Source organism: Dipodomys spectabilis, unplaced genomic scaffold (assembly GCF_019054845.1).
Source record: "Dipodomys spectabilis isolate Male_0828 unplaced genomic scaffold, ASM1905484v1 ptg000018l, whole genome shotgun sequence".
NCBI lineage: Eukaryota > Metazoa > Chordata > Mammalia > Rodentia > Heteromyidae > Dipodomys > Dipodomys spectabilis.
The window spans coordinates 16,641,222-16,665,077 of NW_024870695.1; the positions used below are offsets into that span (position 1 = coordinate 16,641,222).

The 23,856-nt window shown below is 46.8% G+C and overlaps 2 protein-coding genes across 2 annotated transcripts; one reads left to right on the plus strand and one right to left on the minus strand.

Moving 5' to 3' along the window:
- The first annotated feature begins 18 nt into the window (after positions 1-18).
- On the plus strand, positions 19-8,490 carry Eme1 (essential meiotic structure-specific endonuclease 1). The gene is made up of 9 exons (XM_042671429.1): positions 19-35; positions 2,554-3,341; positions 3,428-3,555; positions 5,819-5,905; positions 6,000-6,121; positions 6,322-6,442; positions 6,661-6,776; positions 7,780-7,969; positions 8,195-8,490. Exons 2-9 carry the CDS (start codon positions 2,579-2,581, stop codon positions 8,369-8,371), a joined length of 1,704 nt encoding a protein of 567 aa, XP_042527363.1. The 5' UTR covers positions 19-35; positions 2,554-2,578; the 3' UTR covers positions 8,372-8,490.
- Positions 8,491-8,581: 91 nt separating this feature from the next.
- Positions 8,582-23,729, minus strand: Lrrc59 (leucine rich repeat containing 59). Its single transcript, XM_042671434.1, has 7 exons — positions 23,369-23,729; positions 21,226-21,285; positions 18,874-19,032; positions 18,536-18,640; positions 17,224-17,296; positions 13,131-13,304; positions 8,582-10,456 (listed from the first exon to the last, which is right to left on the minus strand). Exons 1-7 carry the CDS (start codon positions 23,471-23,473, stop codon positions 10,209-10,211), a joined length of 924 nt encoding a protein of 307 aa, XP_042527368.1. The 5' UTR covers positions 23,474-23,729; the 3' UTR covers positions 8,582-10,208.
- Between the last annotated feature and the right edge of the window lie 127 nt (positions 23,730-23,856).

Below are 23,856 nucleotides of genomic sequence, written 5' to 3' on the forward strand. Positions count from 1 at the left end.
CGTGGCTGTTGAAAGAGTGGCGGGAGAAGCTGCAGGTGAGCGCTGTGCACCGTGGCCCTGCCCGGGTGGAGGCCGCTGTTTGGAGCCGCGGTGCGCCGGGGCTTGGTGGCGGGGCGTCCCGGGACTTAGGCACCGGATCGCCGGCCTCCGAAGCGTGGAGCGTGGCTGTCGGCGGTTTGCTTCAGCCTGGCTTTGCTGGCGCCCGCGGAGGCCCAGCGTGGGGTCGGGTTCCCTTGCACGCTGCTCGGCCGGATAACGGTGTGCCGTACTCGGTGCCCGGCGCAGCCGATGCGTTATTGTTAATTCTCACAGACCTGGAGTGGGTATTGGACTAATGAAACTGAAGGTTTTTCTTTAGCCCGGAAAGGTTAGGTGGCTTACCAGGGCCACACCCACAGTACCAAAGAAATGATCATCCTTGGTATGACCCAGCAATTCCAGTCCTCCGCATTTACACCAGAGAATTGTGAAAATGTGCCCACTCAAAAGCTTGTACCTGAATGTTCACAATAACATTATCCATATAGTTAAAAAAATGGAAGAAAACCAAATAACAAGTGATGGATGGATAAATGAAATGTGGCATAGCCATGCAAGAGAATATTTTATCCACCTGGGAATAACAAAAAGGTAGTAGTGCATGCTGCTGCTGCAACCCAGATGAACATTGAAAAACATGAAGCTAGGCATAAAAAACCACATAGTGTATAATTGTGTTTACATGAAATACATATATATATATAATGTATAATTATGTTTACATTAAATATCCAGAATAGGCAATAGATGTTTAGTTGCAGAGAAGAGGAGGAATGGGCAATGACTACTGGCTGTAGGGTTTCTTATTGAAGTGATAAAAATGTTCTGGAATTAGTGGTAATAGTTACTTACACAACATTGAATATACTAAAACTCACCAAACAGTATTTTTTTTGTTTTTGTTTGTGTGGGGATTGAATCTGTAGTCCTGTGCATACTAATCAAGCACTCCACCACTAAGATATACCCCTAGACACTTAGCTATAAGGTCTTTTTTTGTTGTTGGTCATGGGACATGAACTCAGCCTGGGCACTGTCCCTGAGCTCTTCAGCTCAAGGCTAGTGCTCTACCACTTGAGCCACAGGGCCAATTCCAGTTTTCTGGTGGTTAATTGGAGATAAGAGTCTCACAGAAAGCAGGGTGCCAGTGGCTTATGCCTGTAATCCTGGCTACTCAGGGGGCTGAGATCTGAGGATTGAGGTTCAAAGCCACCTTGGGCAAGAAAGTCCGTCAGACTCTTACCTCCAATAAACCACCAGAAAACCGGGAGTGGTGCTGTGGCTCAAGTGGTAGAGCGCTAGCCTTGAGCTGAAGAGCTCAGGGACAGTGCCCAGGCCCCAAAGTTCAAGCCCCACACTGACAAAAGTCTCACAGACTTTTCCTGCTCAAGCTGGTCACTGTGATCCTCAGATTTCAGCCTCCTGAGAGCTAGGATTATGGGTGTAAGCCACCAGCACCCAGCTAACTGTCGGTTTTTTAAATGATAAACATTATGTGAATTTATGTGAATTTGAAAAACAAGATTTGTATTGGCTCATGTTAATTGTATAAAGGCGTTTCATTGTGAGATGTCTTAACAGGCTTCTAAAGTGTTTTGGCCAAATTCACCCCATCAATCAGTCTTTCTTTCCTTCTCCCCACCTTTTGTAGAAAAAAAAAGTTTTTAATAAATTTTACAGTATTGGGGGCTGGGAAGGTGGCTCAGTAGCGCTTGCCTTGCATGCCTGAGGCCCTGGGTTCGATTCCTCAGCACCACTAAGAAAAAAGAAAAAAGCCGGAAGTGGCGCTGTGGCTCAAGTGGTAGAGCACTAGCCTTGAGCTGAAGAGCTGAGGGACAGTGCCCAGGCCCAGAGTTCAGGCCCCACAACTGGACCCAAAAAAAAAAAAATATTTACATTATTCTGTTTTCATAACATACATTTAAAGTGTGTCAATCATGTCACCTCATCACTCTCACCTTTCAAAAGGTGACTTTTAAATTTTATATTTCTAGCCAAGTGTTAGTGGCTCATGCCTGTAATCCTAGCTACTCTGGAGGCTGAGATGTAAAGAAATTAGCAAAAAGGTGGAAGTGGAGTTGTAACACAAGCTGGCAGATTGCCAGCCTTGATTTTGAAAAACCTAAGAGAAAGCAATCAGGCCCTGAATTCATGCCCCAGTACTGACACACACAGACACACAAAAAATATTTAAGTTTTCTAATAACAATTCTACTTTGTTTATACCTTATCTTGACTTAGGATTTGAATAGGCATCTAGAGTAGACTACTAGTTAGACTAGACTACTATATTCAGTCATGTATTTCCTGTTTCTCCAGTCCCTGCCCCCACCCCTTAGTTTGTAGCATTGGGTTTGAACTCAGGGCCTTGAGCCTGACAGGCTACTGCAACCATGGAGCCAGGCCCCCAGCCTTTATTTCTCTAATTCTCTACATGTCATATTTATCTTTATAAAGCTTGGCTATAAGAAAACATGAATGTTATCCTCTGTGTCTCATCTCTCTTCCTTTTAGGCAACTAATTTGATAGCACATATTGATGACTCTATTACAGTCATCCCTCTCAATGGCTTCCACAGAGAGTGATTCTGACGAGTTGCCAACATTTTCCTTTCTGAAAAAAGTACCACCTTTAACAAAGAGGAGTCAGACTGACAGAGTGGAGAAGATTGTAGTGGTTGAGACTTCAGATTCTGAGGCGTCTCCTCCTCCATCGCCAGAGTTGAAAGATCTACCACGTTTCCCAGACACAAATGAAACATTCACACAAACAAAGCCCATCAGAGTGCTAAGCAGTGATAGTGAGTCTGAAGAGGAAATTATGCCTCTGGCTGAAAGACTAACCTGTAAATTTTTGGCACACAAGCAGTCAAGCACTGAGGACTCCAGCTTCCCAATTAAAACTGTTTTGGATCAACAAAATGACCAGAAAAAGCAGCCATTTCTAAAGATCCCTGATGTTCCTCTCCATAATACCTCAAAGAGAGCAACAGATAACCAAGACCCTATTTTAGACAGTCCCTGTCATCAGCTCCTAGGCTACCAATCTACCTGTCTTGTCCAGAGCAACAGGTTGGCAGAAACTGAAATGAATTCTGACACCTTCCCACCTCAAAAGAGAACCAAGAGTAGTCAGAAGGTTCAGAAAACAGGGTCTCAGAGATGCCAGCCACAGAAACAAGCAAGCTGCAAAGAAAGCACCCTGAGACAACCAGAAAGAAAGAAGGCAGCACCAGCTGACAAGCTGAAAGCTTTGAGGCCAGAGGAATGCTTGAAACACATCATTGTGGTGCTGGATCCAGGTCCTCCTAATATCTGTCTCCACCCTGAGCTGATCTCTCTGCTTCCTGGACCTCTCCACTGACAGGCCCTTTCCCATCTGTTTCAGTGCTTTTACAGATGGAAGGTGGGGGCCAGCTCCTCGGAGCACTGCAGTCCATGGAGTGCTGCTGTGTGATTGAATCCCAGGCTGTGCCTTGCAGTATCACATGGCGGAGAAGGGCAGGGCTGTCTCAGGTAGGGGTCATAGTTCTAGCCAATAGTTCTCCCCCAACTTTTTAGAGCTACAGGATAGACTTTTATTTTAAAGAATATAGATGTAAATTTGGGGCTGCATCAGGAAAACAGATGGTACTTTGGATAATTTGAGGAGGATTTAATAAAGGGACTGTTTTTCAAAGCGTGGGTAGGGTACAAGGGACAGCACAGTAGCTGCATCTTGATAGCATAAGTGAGGGCTTTTCTAACTCAGTACTGGTGAGATTTCAGATCAGGCAATTCTTTGTTAGGAGCTAGTGGGACTGGGGGGTAGAGACCATCCTATACACAGTAGAATATTTTAGCAGCATCTGTGGTTTTCACCCATTGGATGCTAATAGTGCCCCTCCCAGGTGTGACAAATATGTCCTTTATGGGGGGAAAATGGCCTTTGGTTAAGACCCACCTGCAAAGCTGTTAATCCCTAAGAGATGAAGGGAGGAAGTAGTTAGCAGAATCTAGAAGAACTAGAGAGGACCACCTTCAGAGAAGCTTTGACCTAGGGTAGGGCAGTGTAGCAAATGTACAGTAACCCCATTGGGAAGGGATTTCACTTTCCACTTTCCCTCCAGTCTCATACTCAGCTTTATGGCTGGGAAGTGGAGGACATGAGGGCTGTGTAATATCTGTAGCAATTGCCTCCTTGCACCAAGTAGGTCAGAGGAAGATAATCCATCTGTGTCTGATGGCTAGTTCTCTGACTGGGCTTTAGGAATTGGGGGCTGTGTTTGGATCCCAGCCTCATGGCTTTATTGCAGCAACTCCAGGCAAGTCATCACGTGTCTTGGTGTCTGTTTCCTTGTGTGAGACAGTGTTATATCCCTGTCAGTCTAGTCCCTGTAGTGGGGTCCAGCACCTAGTAAGCGCATGGAACCTCTTCCTTCCCTACCCTGCCCAGCCTTCCCAGGCTAGTGCACTTCCAGTACCTATCCAGTACCTATCTGTGACTCCAAGTTCTCTTTATTTTCACAGTTAGGATAAGAAACATTAAGATGTTTTTTTTCCCCCACCCCTCTCTCTAGTGGGAGGAGGGATCTCATAACTTTTTCAGTATGACGCTTTTCCACATTTACATCAGGTGTTAGCAAACTTTGTATTCACAGTACTGTTTATCCTCCCAAAGCATCACCACAATCCCTTGTTTCAGCTGTGGTTATCCTGGAGGAATTCCCCACAAGTCACAGGTGGAGAAATAGGTGCAGAGACCTTAACAGCCTGGTTCAGGATCACAGCTGAAACTAGAACCAGAGCTCCCAGTATACTTTGCTGTATTGGGAGTCTTGCTCTTGCTTGTAGGGACCAAATCAGAAAACTGGAAGAAGTCCTGCTTCCCAATCACTATGAAATTGTGCTGCTGTAGGATCTTTGACCCAGAAGCAGCCTAGGCTTTGCATTCTAGCTCTGATGAAGAAAGAGAAGGTGCTCTCACAGATGGAGGTTTCTCCTGGGATTCTTCTTTCTCAAAGGTTTCTATATATTTGTAAGGTCCACCCAGATCTTAGCATCTGAATTAAGAGCCAGAGTTATTTGTTCCCTCCATTCCTCTACTCAAAATGCATAGAACAACTATAGCCAGAATACTCAATGTACATAGGTGATAAAGTGGGAAATGGGAAATGAGTGAGGAGAATGGTGGAAGGGATGACCGATCAAGAAGCATTGGACACTTGGATGAACATGCTAAATTGTGGCAGCCCCTCTCCCCCACACCCTTATATAACCCTTTGAAGCTCAGAGGCTTTTTCTTTTTTTTCCAATGCATAGAAAATAGGCTGGGCTGGAACTGTACTGTTTAGGAGTGACTGCCTAGCAAACTCAAGGGAAAAATACATACAAAAAAAAAAAAAAAACTTGGCAGTTACTTCACATCTTTCAACTTGCTAATTTTTTCATCCTCTTCATATGTGTGTGTATGTGAGAGAGAGAGAGACAGAGAAAGAGAGAGACAGAGAGAGAGGCTGGAGATCAAGCCCAGGACCTATGCAAACTAGGCAAGCCCTCTACCATTGAGCTGTCTTCCCAGCCTTAGTGATCATCTCTTCCATGTCTCTTGAGATACCATGCACCACTGAACAGTTGAAGACTGGGAAGAAACAGGTTCTTGTTACTATGATGTCAGTCAAGAAGAACAGGATGATGCACGCTGGGTGGGGAGTTTTTCATCTGGAACACCTGGGCCACTCGTGGCACCCTTACCCTTGTTGACTTCTCTCATTGTGCTGTGCTCTGGGCCCTTTGGCAGGATACAGAAGAGTGGGTAGAAGAGCCCACAATCCTGGTGTTGCTCACGGCAGAGACTTTTGAGTCTTTGGTTTACAACTTAAAGCAGGTGGGCAGGGCCAGAGGGATAGGGCTGGGCATGGAACTATGCCCACCTCTTACTGGGGAGCAAGTGGTAATACCCTTTCTGCCCCTCCGTGCAGGGAACTCCCAACAGCGCTGAGAAAGAGAAGGAAACCCTCCATGGCTTCGTAACTGACATCACAGCAAGGACAGTAGGAAAAGCACTGTCACTGGTGATTGTGGACCAGGAGAAGTGCTTCAGGTTTGAACTTCCTCTGACATTTAGGTGCTAAAGGGACAGCTTTTGAGTCAACAAGAGTGAGTTTATTCACTCCAGCTACTAATCTTCTGCAAGACAGCAACCCTGACAAGCCCTGTGGGATATACCAAACCACTCTTGTGCCTCTTCTGTCCAAGTTCAGCCTGAAGCTTCTGTCCTTTGCTTTATCTCTCCTGCTCCAGTACTCAGAAACCACCAAGGAGAAGGATACAGGGAGTAGCAAATAAACAGACCAAAGAAAAGAAGCAACAGAGACGAGAGACCAGCACAAAGCCCATGGTGTCCAGGGTAGACATAGAAGAGGTAAGAACTTCCTTTGGCCTGAGTCTTTTGGGTGCACACTGGTCATTTAACCAGATTTCCTACTGAGTCAGAATAAAATGCCCTCTAGAAGCAGCTTGCTTCTGTGTTGAACCTGAATAGAAGGGACCAAACAGGAAGCTGAGAAGTTGGGGTGAAGCCACAGTGGACAGTGAACTAGTCTCTACTTTTCTAACCCATTGTTGCCTCGGGGTTTCTAGGCATTGGTGGATCTGCAACTCTACACAGAAGCCCAGGCTCGGATTGTACAGAGTTGGAAAGAGCTATCTGACTTGGCCTGCACGTTCACAAAAGCTGTGGCTGAGGCGCCGTTCAAGTGAGTGTCCCAGTATGACCAGCCTCTCTGCTGAGTCTGGTCTTTTCCCCTGGTTCTTTTAGACAAAGAAAATGACCCGTTCTCCTAAATTCTGCAGCTAGCCCATTGCCTCTTTGGAGGTAGGAGCTAATGTTATGGTGAGGCTATCTGGAAGAACACTTAAGTCCTGTCCCTTTGAAACATTCTCTTATGTGCAGGTATGCATTCTGTAGGTGATGCCTTGTTACCAGGATTCTCTATTGGTTAGATCACTAACAAGCCCTAGCAAGGCAAAACTGTAGTCTACTTAGTTCAAGGAGTTTTCCTAGTCTGAATTTAAAGTTAAGAATCCTCAGAGACAGTCTTCTTCAAGTCCCATATTTTATATGTGAAACTGGAAGAGACTGAGAGGTCTAGGCTCTAATTAGCAAGTGTGGACCAGAAAACTCCAAATCACCGGATACCCAGTCCCTTGAGCAATACCACTCTCAACATAAGCAAAAGAATCTGGTACCTTCTAATGAAGGACAAGATAATACCTGACCATTCGGTTGTTTCTGTGGTGCTGGGGATGGAACCCATGGCTTTGTGCCTGCTAAGCAAGCGATCTACCATTGTGCTACACCCTCAGCCCAAGTTTGTGTGTATGTATGTGTGCTAGTCCTGTGGTTTGAACTCAGAGCCTGGGCCCTGCCCCTGAGCTTTTTAGCTCAAGGCTAGTGCTTTGCCACTTGAGCCGCAGCTCCACTTCTGGCTTCCTGGTGCTTAATTGGAGATGAGTCTCATGACTTTCCTTCCTGGCCTGGCTACTCAGCCCCCTGAGTAGCTAGGATTATAGGCATGACCAGTGCCCCGCTCAAGATGTCATTTTTAAGGCAGTTGTAACTAACAGTGTACTTGGCTAAAAATAAATAAATCACTCAAGACTCAAATTGGCTAGACCTAACTATAGGCTTTTCAATCTCCCGTTGAGGAGACAATTGTCAGAGTAACAAATAACCTAGTTCACCTGGGCTGTTTGCAGGAAGCTTAGAGATCAAACTAGCTTCTCCTTCTGCCTGGAGAGCGACTGGGCTGGAGGGGTGAAGGTGGACCGTGCTGGCAGAGGACTCACACTGGTGTGGAGGAGGCAGATTCAGCAGCTGAACCGAGTCAGCCTGGAAATGGCCAGTGCCATTGTAGATGCTTATCCATCCCCACGACTCCTGGTGCAGGTATGCTGCTTTAGGGGTCGCCACCCCCCAGCTTCTTTTGTATTCAGTAGGACCAGATGACTTCATGTTGTTGAGGGCCCAAGAATGTCTTGAAGGTGAGCAGTATGTGTTGGACGACTTGGGTGGGGAGAATAGGTTTTCATCCCAAGCATGCCAACTTCCTGGTTCATGGACAAGTGATGACCATGGATGGTGTAGTATAAAGAAATCATTTACCATTTTCAGGCTTATCAGCGGTGTTGTTCAGATCAAGAACGCCAGAATCTGCTGGCAGATATCCAGGTGCGCCGTGGGGAAGGTGTGACTTCCACCTCCCGCCGTGTTGGGCCAGAGCTGTCCCGGCGCATCTACCTTCAGATGACCACTCTACAGCCAGACCTCTCCTTAGACAGTACTGATTGATGCTAGCCCACCCGGACAGGAGGAAGGCTGGAGCTCTGCCTCTCCCCAGCCTGGAAACCCAACAGCAATGGACCTGAAGTACCTGCTGGGCACAAGCCTGGGTGATACCTGGTGTTTTCTTCACCAGTTCTGTTCCTCTTCTAGCAAAAATCAGTGCCATGGACAAACCATCCTGCCCACCAGCTCTCAAAACACAAAAGGGCAAAGACAGACCACTCAGACGTAGATTTAATAATTGTAGAAATCCAAAACAATCAGCATCAAATCTCAAAAGTCAGAGTGAACTCTCACCTGCAGGTTGGCCTGACTAGGTTCAGCCACTGAGCTGCCTCAACCAGCCAAGGAACTATGACACTAGGATGAATTCTGCATTAATCTCATCATATGTACTACGTGTTTAGTTTTAATAAAGCGTTTGTATCAATGGCTCTGGAGCTTAGAGTAAGACTAAAAGAATGTGTAGTGATTCTGAGAAAGGTACAGACCTACGTGGCAGAGCTATGGTTGCAGGAGGAGAGAACAAAGTCCTTTCTTCCAGTATCAGACAGTTGTCATAGCAGACCAATCCAGATGGGCCATTAGGGCTAAAAGCTGGACCCTGCCCTCTGTCTTAACTGACAGGTCCTTACTCTCTCCAGGGAGGAGCTTGAAACTGGGAGTTTCTAGCAATGAGCACCGAGACATGGTCACTTCTGATCCCTTCATCCAGCTATTGTGGCAAGAGAATGCTTAGTGTAGCAGCCAGGAGAATAGGCAGCTACCTCATTTGTGCTACTCTTCAGTTATGCAGTACTTTTCTGCTTCATGAGTTACTGTTTCATTCCTTCCTTTCTGTTGCAGATCTAGGACTGAGCAGTTCTAAATCTGTTTCTATGAAATTGCATTTTCAGGCTGCCTTTGAGGTATTTAGTCACACCAAGTAAGATGGCGTGGTCACAAGCAATGCAGCTTTGCAGAGACCTGCCTCCTTACTAACTGGCAATCAGGGAGTTAATGCTCTAAGACAGACAAGGAGCCAGGCCAGCTGCCATTTTGTGAAGCCACAAAGTCTGTGGCAGGATGCCACAGAAGCGGCCCAAGACCCTGATCTGACAGCAGGAGATCTCTGTGTCATGCATCTGTCTACTGATTCTATATATTGGCTAAAACATAATTCTGATGCGAATTCTGTTCTTATGGATACAAAGGAGGTCAAATGGCAGGGAGGAAGGAAAGAATACAGGAGTAGGAGTTGGGTTCTGCCTCAGTCTAGCTGAGGAGACCACAGGCAAGTCAGGGAAGGCCTCAGTTTCTCTGCCTGCAAGTGTTACATGGAACTAACAGTGAAGTCCTTTTCATAGCCAGATTTTTGTATGGCAGCTAAAATGCTTGAATGTCTGAGGTCCTAACTGGTATCCCCCAATTTAGGTTGGGTTTGCTAATATGTTCCTCTTGTCCCCAGTAACACACTGCTTCCTGATCTGCCCTAGTAAACCCAGGAAAAATGAAAGAGTCTGTGACATACAAAAGTATAAATGACAGCTGACCACTGAGTAGAAATAAACCTTGCCTTTACACAGCTTAGTATACCTACAAAAGGTTCTGTTTTCTCCCCAGCACTAAGCCTATTCCTTTAGGCATGCAGGTTAACTGTCCCTTCCCACCTCCCATTTCTCCTCATTCCACCAGAGAATCCTGACTAAGGAATAAAGGAGTCTTACACAGGGCAGGTGCCACTCAGCAGCCATTGGGTGATGGCAGGTAGGTCTGATGCTAAAAAGAGGCTGTGTCCAGCAGAACCCAATTCCAGAGGAATCCAAGCTCCAAGGCCAGGAGGCAGCAGGTGTGGAGGACAAGCTCACTGCTGGGAGTCGGTCTGGAGGACCCACTGCAGGATCTCATGGCGGCGCAGGCCCTGGACAGCATTGTCGTAGATGGTGTTTACACTGGTGCAGAGGGGCTGCTGCTGCAGCCCTGTCACCCGGCATGCAACTACCCCACCTGCCACACACAGCAGCAGCAGCAGTAGCAGCAGCTTCAGCACTGCCCAGGACCGAGTATGCTTCCGGGGTGGTGGTTTGCGGGGGCGGGACCCAGACTTAGATTCTAGAGAGAAAGAAAGTCAAAGTTGGCAAAACAAATTGGATCCATTTGAGAAAACTATAATCTATGTCTCTTCTACATGACCTACTTCCCCTCCTCAAGCTCTAAACAAAAAATTGCTTTAGGAATGTCAGAGCTCTTAAAACTTTACTTTCCCAGAGACTGAAACAATCTCTCCAAGGTCTCAAGGGACTGTATTTGAAATGGAAACTCATTTTCCATGTCTACTGTAGCTCAGTCTCCAGGGTCTTAAGTTCTTCTTGGTAACAAGGATGATCTGGATCCCTCAGGACTGAAGCAAGAGGAGCTTATCAGAAGCATATAACAAGGACAGACTGCTGCCTACTGGGGAAACGGCCTAGCTTTACTAATATCATAAACATCATCTATTATATGTATAAAAAGAAAACTTGGCCAAGTGTGGTAGCATTATAACTAATTATTCCCAGCAATTGGGAGGCAGAGGTAAAGTGATTGTTGAGTTCAAGGGCCTCCTCCAAAGAAAAACAAACCTTGAAGTTAATATATCACATTGTAAACATCAATTATTACTGGGAATGGAGGACACATAACTAATACTAGGATATATGATACATGTATTTTAAATCCTTTGCAATAAACATAGACTGGGTTTATAATCAAAAAAAAGTTTTGAGGGTTTTTTTTTTGTTGGTTGTGGGATTTGAACTCCGGGCCTGAGCTCTTTTGCTCAAGGTTAGCGCTCTACCACTTTGAACCATGGCTCCACTTTTGGTTTTCTGATGGTTAACTGGAGATGAGTCTCATGGACTTTACTGCCCAGTCTGGCTTTGAACTGCAATCTCAGCCTCCTGAGTAGCTAGGATTACAGGTGTGAGCCGCCAGCACCTGGCTAAGTTTTTTTTGTTGTTTTTTTTTTCCTTGGGGGGGTGCCCAGTTGTGGGGCCTGAACTCTGGGCCTGGGCGCTGTCCCTCAGCTCTTCAGCTCAAGGCAAATGCTCTACCACTTGAGCCACATTCTACTTCTGGCTTTTTTCTTTTTGCTTATGTGGTGCTGAGGAATCAAACCCAGGGCCTCATGCATGCAAGGCAAGTGCTCTACCACTGAGCCACCTTTCCAGCCCCTGGCTAAGTTTTGAGATTTTTAAGCAAAATTCTTTAAAACTTGATAACACCTACAATGCTAAGAACAACATGATCCTGTTTTCTCTTAATTCTAACCCTATACTAAAATCAGGCATAATTCCCATTTTCAACAAGAAAATTAAAAAGGTGACTTAATCAAGGCAAGGATGAACAAGCCTCCACCTTTCGCAAGAAGCTTCTTCCCTTTCTCCCCTATCTGTACTCTTCAGAGATCCCTTCTGATCCAGAGTATATGATTCTAAAATACAGAGGTAGGCACAATACTTAAATGTGCTTTTAGATCAGTGGCTCCCTGGATGCATGCCAAATGACTCCTCTGATGTTCGTAGTTCCTTTCAACTTGGATAAAATCACAGTACTACTGGCTTTATGTGAGACAACACCATCTACTTAACAGTCCTACCCAGTCAAGCCGGGCACCAGTACCTCATGCCTGTTATCCTAGCTACTTAGGAGGCTGAGATCTGAGGACTGTGGTTTGAAGTCAGCCCAGGCAGGAAAGTCCATGAAATTGTTTATCAGTCATGGGGCTTGAACTCACCACCCGGGCAATGTACTTACTAAGCCCTTTCACTCAAGGCTAGCATTCTGTCACTTGAGCCATAGCTCTACTTCTGGTTTTATAGTGGTTAATTGGAGATAAAAGAGTCATACAGACTTTCCTGTCCAAGTTGGCTTTAAACTGCAATCCTCAGATCTCAGCCTCCTGAGTATCTAGGATTACAGCCGTAAGCCACCAGTGCCTGGCCATGAGATTCTTTTTTTTGGGGGGTGGGCTAGTCGTGGGGCCTGAACTCTGGGCCTGGCCACTGTCCCTTAGCCCTTCAGCTCAAGGTGAGCACTCTACCACTTAAGTACAGCACCATTTCCGGCTTTTTCTACTTATGTGGTACTAAGGAATTGAGCCCAGGGCCTCATGCATGCAAGGTAAGCACTCTACTGCTGAGCCACTTTCCCAGCCCCCATGATTCTTATATCTAATTAATCACCAAAAAAGCCAGAACACAAACACGAACACACACACACACACACAAAAACTACTCAGCTCATATCATACTAAAATCTGAAAATCATGGTTCAAAGCCAGTTCAGGCAGGAAAGTGCTCACGACTCTTGTCTCTAACTTCCAAGAAAGCTCAAGTAGTAGAGTGCTAGCCTTGAGCAAAAAGTTCAGGGACAGTACCTGGGCCCCTCAGTTCAAGCCCCAGAACAGGCAGAAAAATAAAAGTCCCCCAGTCAGGTTACATGCAATCTTAGCCTATCTCAGTGACTTCGGAACCTCATCCTACAGAAAGTTAGTTGAGATTCCCTGTTCTGTGAATGCTCTAAGACACAGCTTATAAAGACACAGGCCCAGAAGTGTGTAGGTACCAGCTTCCTCAGTAAATCCTCCATTCCCTGTAACTGCACTCTCAGGCCCTGCCAGGCTATCCCAGACCTGACAGTACAGTTTGTCTCGCTATGGTCTGTAGGCTCACTCACTCATCCATGCCTAAAAACTCAAGTGTGTGCTGCACTTCTGCTGGACCCTTGAAGAAAAGGGCAAACTCACTTGGAGCCTGATTTGTTTCCTTCTTGGGCTTCTTCTCTTGCTCCTTCTTAGATGTTTTAAGGGCATCATACTCTTTTCTCCGACGCTCCTTCTCTTCTGCCTTCTCCCGCTTCCTCAGTTCCCGTTCCTGAGCTTCCTTAGCTCGTTGCTTGGCTTCACGCTTCTTCTCTGCCTCTATAACAAAGCAGACCAGCACAAAACTCTTTACAAACCCTCCGGCAATTTGCTCAAGTGATTAAGTATGGATTCAGCTGCCTTTCTTCTTACACCGTGGATCACATAAGAAAAGTAGAAAGCCCTGGGCATGGTGCAGCATGCCTAAAGTCTTAGCACTTAGCAGGAGGAAGACTTAATGCCACTCCGGTCTACAGGGAAACCTGACTCAAAACACCAAAAAAAGAACAAAACAAAAAAGAGGAAGAGAAAAAGAAAAGAAAAAGAAAACCAGACACGGTTCAAGCCTGTAATCCTAGTTACTTGGGAGGCAGAGATTAGAGGACCACAAGGCCAGCCTGGGAAAAATGGCTCACAAGACTCCATCTTATTTTTTGTTTGGTCGGTTGTAGGCCTTGAACTCAGGGCCTGTGTGCTGCCCCTGAGCTTCCTTGTGCTCAAGGCTAGCACTCTACCACCTGAGCCACAGTGCCACTCTGGTTTTTGAGTAGTTAATTGGAGATAAGAGTCTCACAGGGACTTTTCTGCCTAGGATGGCTTCAAACTGCAATCCTCAGACCTCATCCTCCTGAGTAGCTAGGACTACAGGTGTGAGCCACCAGCGCCCAGCACAAGAATCCATCTTAACCAATGGTTGGGCATGAATGGGGAGCGGACAATGGTAGGGAGTGCCTGTTATTCCAGCTACAAGAGAAACACAATGGCTGGGCCCTGTAGTGCATACCTGTCACCGCCAGCAACATAGGAAAGCACAAGTAAAAGGATTGCAGTCCAGGGAATAAAGCAAGACCCTATCTTGAAAATAACCAATGCAAATGGGCTAGAGGAAAGGCTCAATCAGTAGAGAGCCTTTCCAGCAAGCATAAGGCCCAGAGCTCCATCCCTGTTACCACCAAAAAAAAAGAATAAATTCTAAAATGGAACTGCCACACTTCTGCTCTACAGCAAGTATACATTTCCTAAACAACAAGCATCTCTCAGGATTTGGACTTGCTTAATAAATTCTTATGTGATTCTTAATTACAAGCAATAGAGAAAAGGGTAACAAGGGGGACCGAAGGAAGGCATGGGTGGTAAGGGTGATATTCCTCTAGAATTAGGAACTAATCTAGAAGACAGAGCAAGTCAGGCACAGTGCTGAACATTGGTAGAGCCAGGATTTGGGAGACTCAGGTAGGTAAATCTATGGAGTCCAGAAGTTTATAACCAACTTAGGGTCAGTCTGTGTCGGCTTGTTTCTCACAAATACACACACACACACAAAGGAGATAAGAACAAAAGCAGAAAGCAGAGCAATTGACAGCTACCTAGACCTTAGCTCCGAAAGGAGAAATGGTGGACGAGTTGATTCTATGGAACTCTTATCTTGCCAAGCTTCAGAAATATGTGGAAGAGGGCAAGTAAGGATATGAACACTTCCTTTTAGGGTTAACATCAAAGCTATCAGTTTCTAAAACCTGCCAGTCATCTCAGCCAACTCAGGAATCTGTAATACACATTTACCTATAAGCCTACGTGTGTTTACATGCAGTACCCAACTTCCAAATTATTGGGTTCTAAAAATGCAGATCTAAATTAGTTATTTGGAAGGCTGAAATACATGTTTCTAAAGCCAGAATGCCACAGAATGGTGGTTAAATGTTCTTTCAGAGCTCAGAAGCCTATGCACACCACCACTGAGCTAAACAGTATTTCTCTAAGTCCTGTAGCTTTCCACTGCGGCTCCATCTTCCAGCTGGGCACTGAGGGTGCCAAGAACATGCCACACCCAGCCTCTAGGGACCATGTGCATCAAGGGGAAACTGCAGGGGCCAGAGTACACGTGGCAGGTCTCGCCATGGTGGCTGAGCACAGAAAGGAGAGTTGTGACTAAAACAGAGAACTCAGGGACAGCCTGAAGTCAATGCTGTGCACATTTCTCTGCAATAGTGGCCCCGTGGTAAGAGGGCTCAGAAGTCAGCTAGCCAGGTGCCAGTACCCCATGGTTGCAGTTTAAATAGTAAAAAAAGGAGGGTTTGAAAATGATTATACTAGCATAAAAATGTGGAAAAACTTTGACAACAGATATACAAGTCGGATATCAAATCCCACACCATATGTTAAGAAATAACTAAGTAAATCACATATACCACACCAGCAGGTCAGAAAAAAATCAGTATTAAACATTTTTTTTTTTTTTTTTGGTCCGGTCGTGGGGCCTGAACTCTGGGTCTGGGCGCTGTCCCTCAGCTCTTCAGCTCAAGGCTAGCACTCTACCACTTGAGCCACAGTGCCACTTCCGGCTTTTTTCTTTTTGCTTATGTGGTGCTGAGGAATCGAACCTATGGCCTCATGTATGCAAGGCAAGTGCTCTACCACTGAGCCACCTTCTCAGCCCCAGTATTAAAGATTTTTGAAGCCAGGTGCTGGTGGCCCACACCTGTAATCCTTTTTACTCAGGAGGCTGAGATCTGAGGATTGCAGCTCAAAGCCAGCTGGAGCAGGAAAAGTCCATGAAACTCTTTATCTCCAATTAACCACCAGAAAACCAGCAGTGGCGCTATAGCTCCAGTGGTAGAGTGCTAGCCTTGAGCTAGCACTCAAAAAAACATTTTTTTTTTTTGAGAAAAATCTAGCTGTAGATTTACAGGACAGGTTCTAGTGCCTAAGCCATTTGCTCTCTAGAGGAAGAAGACAACACTCAAGAGAACTCTGTAACACATAAATATGTGACCTCAGGAAAGAACAGAGGAGGTGCCAAGGAGTGACAGGCAGGATGGCTACTCGAGTCTAGCTGCTTCAGAGATGGTTAGGGGTGACCTAAGGCCATGATGGGACAGACATGGGGGATCCCAATAGGCAAGCATGTAGAAACTGAGGGGAAAGAATCAAGCAAAGTCCCTAAAGCAAAATGGGAGCTACATGCCCAAGCAACAGCAGAGGCTCACATGGTTGAGTTAATATTAATAGCACAGTGCATCCTCGTATGCCAGAAAAGGCCAAGAGGCAACAAGTAGGCTTTGGCCACTGTGGACCTCCTGGCCATATCATCGAGTTTAGATTTCATTCTAAGTTCCATGAGATGTCATTAGAACATTTACAGCACAGAGCAACATCACTCAATTAATGTTTTTTAAAAAGATCTGATGACTCACACCTGTAATCCCAGCCACTCAGGAGGTGGAGACTGGATCACGGTTCAAGGCCAGCTTGGCAAAAAAGTTGGCAAGACCCTATCTATGGTCCAAGCCACTAGGAGGCCATCAATAGGAGGATCTTGGTCTGAAGCTGGCCTCAGATGGAAACACAAGATCCTACCTGAAAAATAAAAGCAAATATGGGCTGGGGGTGCAAGGCCCTGAGTTTAAGCACCAACTTTTGTAAAAAACAACAAAAACAAAAAGCAAAAAACAAAAGATTCCCTAGGCTGTTAGGGAGAGGATGATTGTGGAGATGGTAGAGTAATGGAGATATGGTTAGGCAGTGCTGTGGCACTGTGACACTTTTCAGAGGTGATGCTAGCAATGTAGAAATAGTGACGGAGGACTGACTGATAATAACCTGATGTGAGACCAACTAAGAAAGGAATCACCCATTCATTTCCTAGCTCAAGCTGAAGGAAAACTACAAGAATGGTAATTTCCTACTATGGAGGGCTGAAGGGCAGGAGGGGGAGTCTGTATTAGGCCTGTCTGAGACATCTTTTAACCCTCCAAAGAGAGGATAAGCAGTTGCTTATGACTCTGGAGCTTAGTGGAGAAGCCAAGACTAGAGAGGGAGTCAAAAGACAAGGATGACACCATCTGCCACCCCATCCCTCCCCCTCCCCCTCCCCCTCCCCCCTGCTCATCTGCATTCTCCTAAGGATCCCAAATCCTGAAATATGAGGCTCTGCTGTTGCGGCATGGACCAGGAAGATGATTAGGAGATGGCCACTGACCTCGTTCCACTTCTAGCCGTCTCTGTCTTTCTCGCTCCTGGTCTGCCTGCACGGCCTTCATGTGCTGCAACACCTGCCAGGGGAAGAAGGGCTCTGAACTACTCGCAGGAGGAGGTGCCACAGCTCATGTTTACTCAGAAGTCTTGAAAAAGGGGGCTGCACATTTTTAGATCCCCAGTCACCAGGGACACCAAAAGCAATACAGAATTAATGAAGATAATCTTATCTTTGTACCAAAGTTATTGTTCCAATCTTACATCATATAAAAGAGGCATAAGAGCCCAATTCATGACTATCAGGATCATGAGTATTGGTGAAACACAATGCCTTCTAGAAACTGAAAAGTTCTACCACTCACAATCACTCTCACCTATGTGATTTCCTATAATCCCCCCACCCCAACACCCCACCTCCAGCAACACTCTCGGGTCCACAGGGCAGCCTTCCCTCCATGCACTCTTCTGACCTCCCCTCCTCTGGCTACCTCAGCCCACCACCTCCCCTCCAGCTCGGTGGAGTCAGCATGGAATTCTGTAGTTCCTTGCTACCTATCTGCTTAGAAATAGATTTCAAGATCCTAAAGAGCAGAACTGTCCTGTCCATACTAGCAGAGTGTGGTTAATCAGAAGTATGTGATGAAAGGCTGGTTTCCTATTACAAAAGGAAGAAAATCAAGACAAACACAGGGCTGGACACATGGTTCAAGTGGTAGGAGCCAACACAGCAAGTACAAAGCCTTGAGTTTAAACCCAGCTATGGACAAGAAAAAAAAAAATCTGTTACAGTGATCTACCCAGTGCTCATGGTAGAAAGTAGCAAAGCTAAGTCCTAAAGCACAAGTCCTCTGAGGGAAGGAAAGCTCTAAGAAAAAGGTGCAAGCAACTACCCAACTTGTACTCTGCATTGAGTCCTTCAAATTGTGTGTGCGTGCGTGTGTGTGTGCAGGGCAGGGGGGGGGGGGAGGTGCTAGCCCTAGAGCTTGAACTCAGAAATGCTGTCCCTGAGGGTTTTATGCTAAAGGCTAGTGCTCTACCACTTGAGCCAAAGCTCCACTTCTAGCTTTTTTTGTTCCAGTAAAACAATGATCAGCACAATGGCATTCTGTAGTGTGTAAGCCAAGCAGAAGGTGGTGGTGGTGTGCTACTTGTCAAGTAAAAAAAATGAAGAAGCAAAGAGGTCTGCCTGCCAGGCTAATTCACTCAGACCTTAATGCTGTAATTAACCCGAAACTGTCAGCGTCCTTGGAGAAAAAACCAAGAAGGGGCAAGTCTGGGGAGAGGGGGAAGGAAACACCCGCGAGCATCGCACTTACCTTGTTTGCACACTGCTTACACTGCTTTTCATCCAAGCAGTCACCTGCCACTTTGGCCAAGACAGGATCTAGGGGATTGTCCTTCAGGTCCAGCCACTTCAGGTTCTACAAAGATAGGTAAAGAGGCCAGCTATATTCACATACACAGTCTCTCAAGGTAGAGTTAAAGAAGCTGGAAGAAAGCTTCTGGGTTCACTCTGTAACCCATGGGGTGAACCATCTGCCGCAGGGCTGACATGGTGGCATTTCTAACTGCTGTTCTCAAGATCATGCTCCAGCAGTCCCTGGCCCTTGGCCACACAGGCCTGTGCAGCCTGTGTGTGTGGGCATGCGCTTACCTTAAGCTGAGCAAAGCTGACAGGAAGGGTGACCAGCCTGTTGTTGAGGAGATCCAGGTGCTGCAGGTTGACCAGACGGCCGAAGTCTGATGGCAGTTGCTGCAACTTGTTCTTACTGAGATCCAGCTTCACTAGGTGTGTGAGGCCACAGAAATCCGACTAGGACCAGAGGAAAAAAATGCCAAAACCAAGGGCTCACGTATCAGTAGAGCATTCTAGGAACTCCCAGGCCATTCCAGGAGGCATCCACATGTAAACTCCAACTCTACCTTTACCAGCTATCTCTCCTTGAATTACAATGTGAGGTCCTGCCACTCCTGGGAGTGAATACTGAGTGTGTAAGCACAGAGAGCTTAGCAGAGTTAGCATAAAAGACATGCTCATTGCTTCCTCCTGCTCAGCTTGCACACTGCTGCTAAAGTGCAAAGAAGCCTTTTCTGTCCTCCTACAGCACCCCATCACTGTCTTCCCCAGGACCTCTCAAAACACAGTGTGCAAGCCACTGCCAGAGGCGTGTGCCTAGAATCTCAGCTACAAGGCTGAGGCAAGAGGATTGCTTAAGCCCTGGGGTTTAAGGTCAGTCTGGGCAAACACAATAATACTCAAATCTCAAAACACCAAACAAAAAAATGGGTCTGAAGGTGTAGCTCTGTGGCAAAGTGATTGCCTAGCAGCACAAAGTCCCCAGTCTGATTAAAAAAAAAAAAGTGAGCTTGTCCTGGGCTTCTCCCCCCAATGTATCTTCCCCTTCCTAACTATGTGTGATCATTCACCTTCCTAATAAGACCCTCAAGTACTTAGTCTCAGTCTTCTTTGTTATTTATAGTACCTAGTACTGTATTCTGCACAGGTGCTAAATGTGTGTTTTCAGGCTAACTGGCTATATGACTAGGGCCCATCCTATGTATAACCTGGCTCTTCTTCAACACAGATCAGACTAAAACAGGCCCAATAATCAACCTTTGCTAAGCACTCCTCTGAAAGTGACATCACAACTCAGCTAATGAGGCACTGTTCTTGCTCCCTGGGGACTTGTAAATACAGTGTATCTGTACTACAAAGTGAAATGAGTTGTCATAACAGACAACAGAACAAACTCAACTGAAAAGTGAATTTAGGCTGGGCAAGGTGGTGCCTGCCCATGACCCCAAGCATTTAGGAGTTAAGACAGGAGGATCTTTTGAGTTCAAGGCCGGCATGGGTTATATACATATCAAGACAATGGCTCAATATCTAAATGCTGAATGATATCTGGCAAAAGGGTACAGCAAGGTGTGAAGCTTCATGGAATTGCTACCCTTCTTTATTAGAACAAAATACTTCCTGGAATAGAAACAGTTTATGATGAGCTGTGTGAGGAATAATGAGAGGGAATGGACTAATGATCCAAAGAGCAAACTGCCAACTTCTGAACTCAGTCCCTGAGCCAGAGCCCAATAGGAAGCTACCCTGGAAAGCGTAGAGAGTGGTGTGGCAGAATGAAGGGAGGAAGAGGGTATACTGACAGCCAACATAGCCTGCAAAGGAGTACTGTTACAGAGAGGGTTGCATGACAGGGATTGAGGAATCCAGTGCCTACATAGGTACAGTATAAGAAGAGGGAGTTGTACAAGAAAAACCAATGATATGACCTAGATTGCATGTGCTATTAACCCCCCCCCCCAAAAAATAAAGGCAGCACTGCACACCATTGGCTCATGCCTGTAATCCTAGCTACTCAAGAGTCTGAAATCTGAAGATCATGGTTTGAAGCCAGCCTAGGCAGAAAAGTCTGTGAGACTCCAATAACCTATTCAGAAAAAGTTGGAAGTGTCACTGTGGCTCAAGTGGTAGAGTCCAAAGAGGCTCAGGGACACCACCCAGGACCTGAGTTCAAGCCCCCAGGACCAGGAAAAAGGGGAGAGGGCAGCAAATCTCTAGTAATTCAAATCCTCAGAAGGGAAATGGGGTGCGTTCACAAGGAAGCTGATCACACTTTCTCCCCACAATTCAGAGCAACTTACACAACAGTCTCTAGCTTGCTCTTTGTAAAAGGGAGGTAAACTGCTTTTCAAAGGACTAAAATAAAGCAGACAAAAGATGTGTCCAGTGCATGACTCTCATCCAGCATCCTGCTGATATTAGTTTTCTATGGCCTGACTTTCCTACTGTTCTAAAGAATGAGGCCTGTACCTCAATTCCCTTCCCTTTGAGACAAACCATCTTTCTCCACCAGTCTCTGACTAACACACTCAAGATTTAGTTGGGGCCTGAATACAGGCCTAATCTGAAATTATACCTATGACACCTCGACCCCAGCAACAAGAAAGAGAGCATTTAAAAGTCCAGGACTCAGTTGCTTGCCAATCTTACCGGTAAAGTACTCAATTTATTGCAGGACAGATCCAGTACTGTAGCCTTTGGAAGTGCAGCCTAGAAAGGGAGATGAGAAAAACATGTCAAACCAACACCTGGAATAATTCCGTGACAGCTGCTAGTCAAGTATTTTCCAGAGAAACTTCCCATGATTAGAGAAGAAAAACAAAAAACACTATGCCAGGTAAATAATGGTCCACAACTGCAATGCTATCACTCAGAGGATTATGAGTTCAAAGCCAGGCTGAGGTAGGCTGCCAAGACTCTATGTAAAAAAAAAAAAAAAAAAAAAAGCATTAAAATAACAGATAAGAGGGAGAAAAAATGGGCCAGTCAACCAAGATCTAAAGGCGAATGCAAAGAAGAGATGTTTGGCTATGGAACATCTGAAAAAAGGTAAACTTCAATTCTTAGAAAGTCTCAAGAATGGCTGTACCCTGGTGGCTAGTAATCCTAGCTACTCAGGAGACAGAGATCTGAGATTGACGTTCCAAACCAGCCTAGGCAGGAAAGTTCATGAAACTTTCATCTCCAATTAACCACCAAAAAGCTGGAAGTAGAACTGTGGCTTAAGTGGTATAGTACAAGCCTTGAGTAAAAAAGCTCAGGGACAGAGCCCAGGCCCAAAACAAAAAGAAAAAGAAAATGAGGGAATGCCAGTGACAGCAAGACCCTCCCAGCTCAGCCCCATTTTTTCCATGGTATCCAAAGCTGGGGAAGCTTTGCAAAAATGACTCTTTCACCCACTAGGCACAGTGCTGCAATGACCAGATGCCTGTAGTAAACCATTTCAGAGAGCAATCCCAGGGCCAGGCTGAAGTCAGGCTGGCTATCTTCCTGGAATGGGAAAAAGAGGCAAGCATTCTGTGAAGGACTCTAGGCCAATTTGCACTTCTCAAATACCAGAAAGTTCTAAGGATAAAGTTTGACCAGCTAAAAAAGTTTTGAAGCTGGGCGCGGTAGCTCACACCTGTAATCCTAGCTACTCAGGAGGCTGAGATCTGAGTATCATGGTTCAAAGCCAACCTGGGCAAGAAACATCCGTTAGAATCTTATCTCCAATAAACCACTCAGAAAACTGAAGTGGTGCTGTGGCTCAAGTGGTAGAGCGCTAGCCTTGAGCTGAAGAGCTGAGGGACAGCGCCCAGGCCCAGAGTTGAAGCCCCACCCCCCACCCACCCCTACCACGCAAAAAAAAAAAAAGTTTTGGATACTAAAGTGGTGAGAAGACTTAACACCTATCAGACTTGCAGCTGTCTTCCTGCATTTGAAATAACGAGGGCTATCAGCACCATTTTATAAATGCGGAAATCTAGACAGAAGGGTTGATTAGCTGGCCAAGGGCACTCAGCTATTGTGCAATGGCACTGTCAGAGGAACCCGGAAAGCCATTGTAAGCACTAGTCACAGAGCCACGGTGGAAGGCAGACTGGACCAAGGGCATATGTAAGGAACGTGTAGGTCATTCAAAGTGAGGCCAGCGTCGGAGCTGTGGGTCCCAAGCAGCCACTTGAAAAAGCAGAGATGGGATCCAGCTCCACGTTGGCAACAAATTAGTTATACGATCTCCCTGAGGGCTCCTCAGCTTTATTCAGTTTGGGGGGGGGGGGGCGGTGAGGGGTGGAGGTGAACCGTGGGCAGGAATTCCCGACAGTCAGCGAGGTTGAGACGAGACCTGGCCAATGAGACAGGGAGCTTTCACTTTGTTCAAAGGAAGGCCGCCTGCGGGAAGGGACGGCCAGGGACTGCCGGCTTCCTGAGCCACACCCAGGTCGGCCTTCAGGCCTACTTCCCCGGATCCAGTCATTCATTCATTCATTCCCTAACACAGCCAGGTAACGGCAGCGGCGGGCTCTTCCTTGAAGTCCAGCACGGAGATGGACTCGGTCCTAAACCCTCCCTCCCCCCAAAACCGGAGCAGAGTCACTCTTGGCTCTTTCAAGAGCCCACATGGGGCTTCTGGAACTTGGCCAGAGTGACACGTGTCCATCCCAAGAAGCACAGCGGGGCCCAGCCAGACCTCCCCGGGGACTTCAGTTATAAAGACGGGGAAACTGAGGCTCGGCGAAGGGGGAGGCCCAGCTAGGGGGTCACCACCAAGCTCTACGTGAGCTCCGCGGCCACGTGGGATGGGACTGACCAGCTCCTTGACGGGGACCTCGTTCAGATCGCTCAGGCTCAGGTCCAGCTCGTTGCCGTCCAGCTTGTCGCGGAGGTTCCCGCCCTTGTTACTGGTCTTGGTCATGATGACGCCGGCTGAGCGGGCCCGGGCTCCGGGGCTCCGACGGGCGCAAGAGAGAGGCTGGAAGACCCGCTCGGCGGACGCGTAAGCCACGGACACGCGGCCTGCTTCCTGCGCCGCCGCCGTGTGGTCACCTCCGCCCCGACGCCCGCCCGCTCGCCCGTCCGTCCGTCAGCCGCACTAGAAGGGCTCAGCCCCGCTCCCGCTGGTGCCGCCGCGACGACGACACGACCACTTCCGTGTCCACGTCACCTTCCGCAACCACTGAGATGGGCCTGGCCAGAGCGGCGCGAGCGTGTGCGGGCGCGCCCTCTGCAGGCCAGGAGGGTGCACTGCATGGAGACGCCGTGGCCAACTGGGGGATTCCGGTGCCGGATAGACAACTT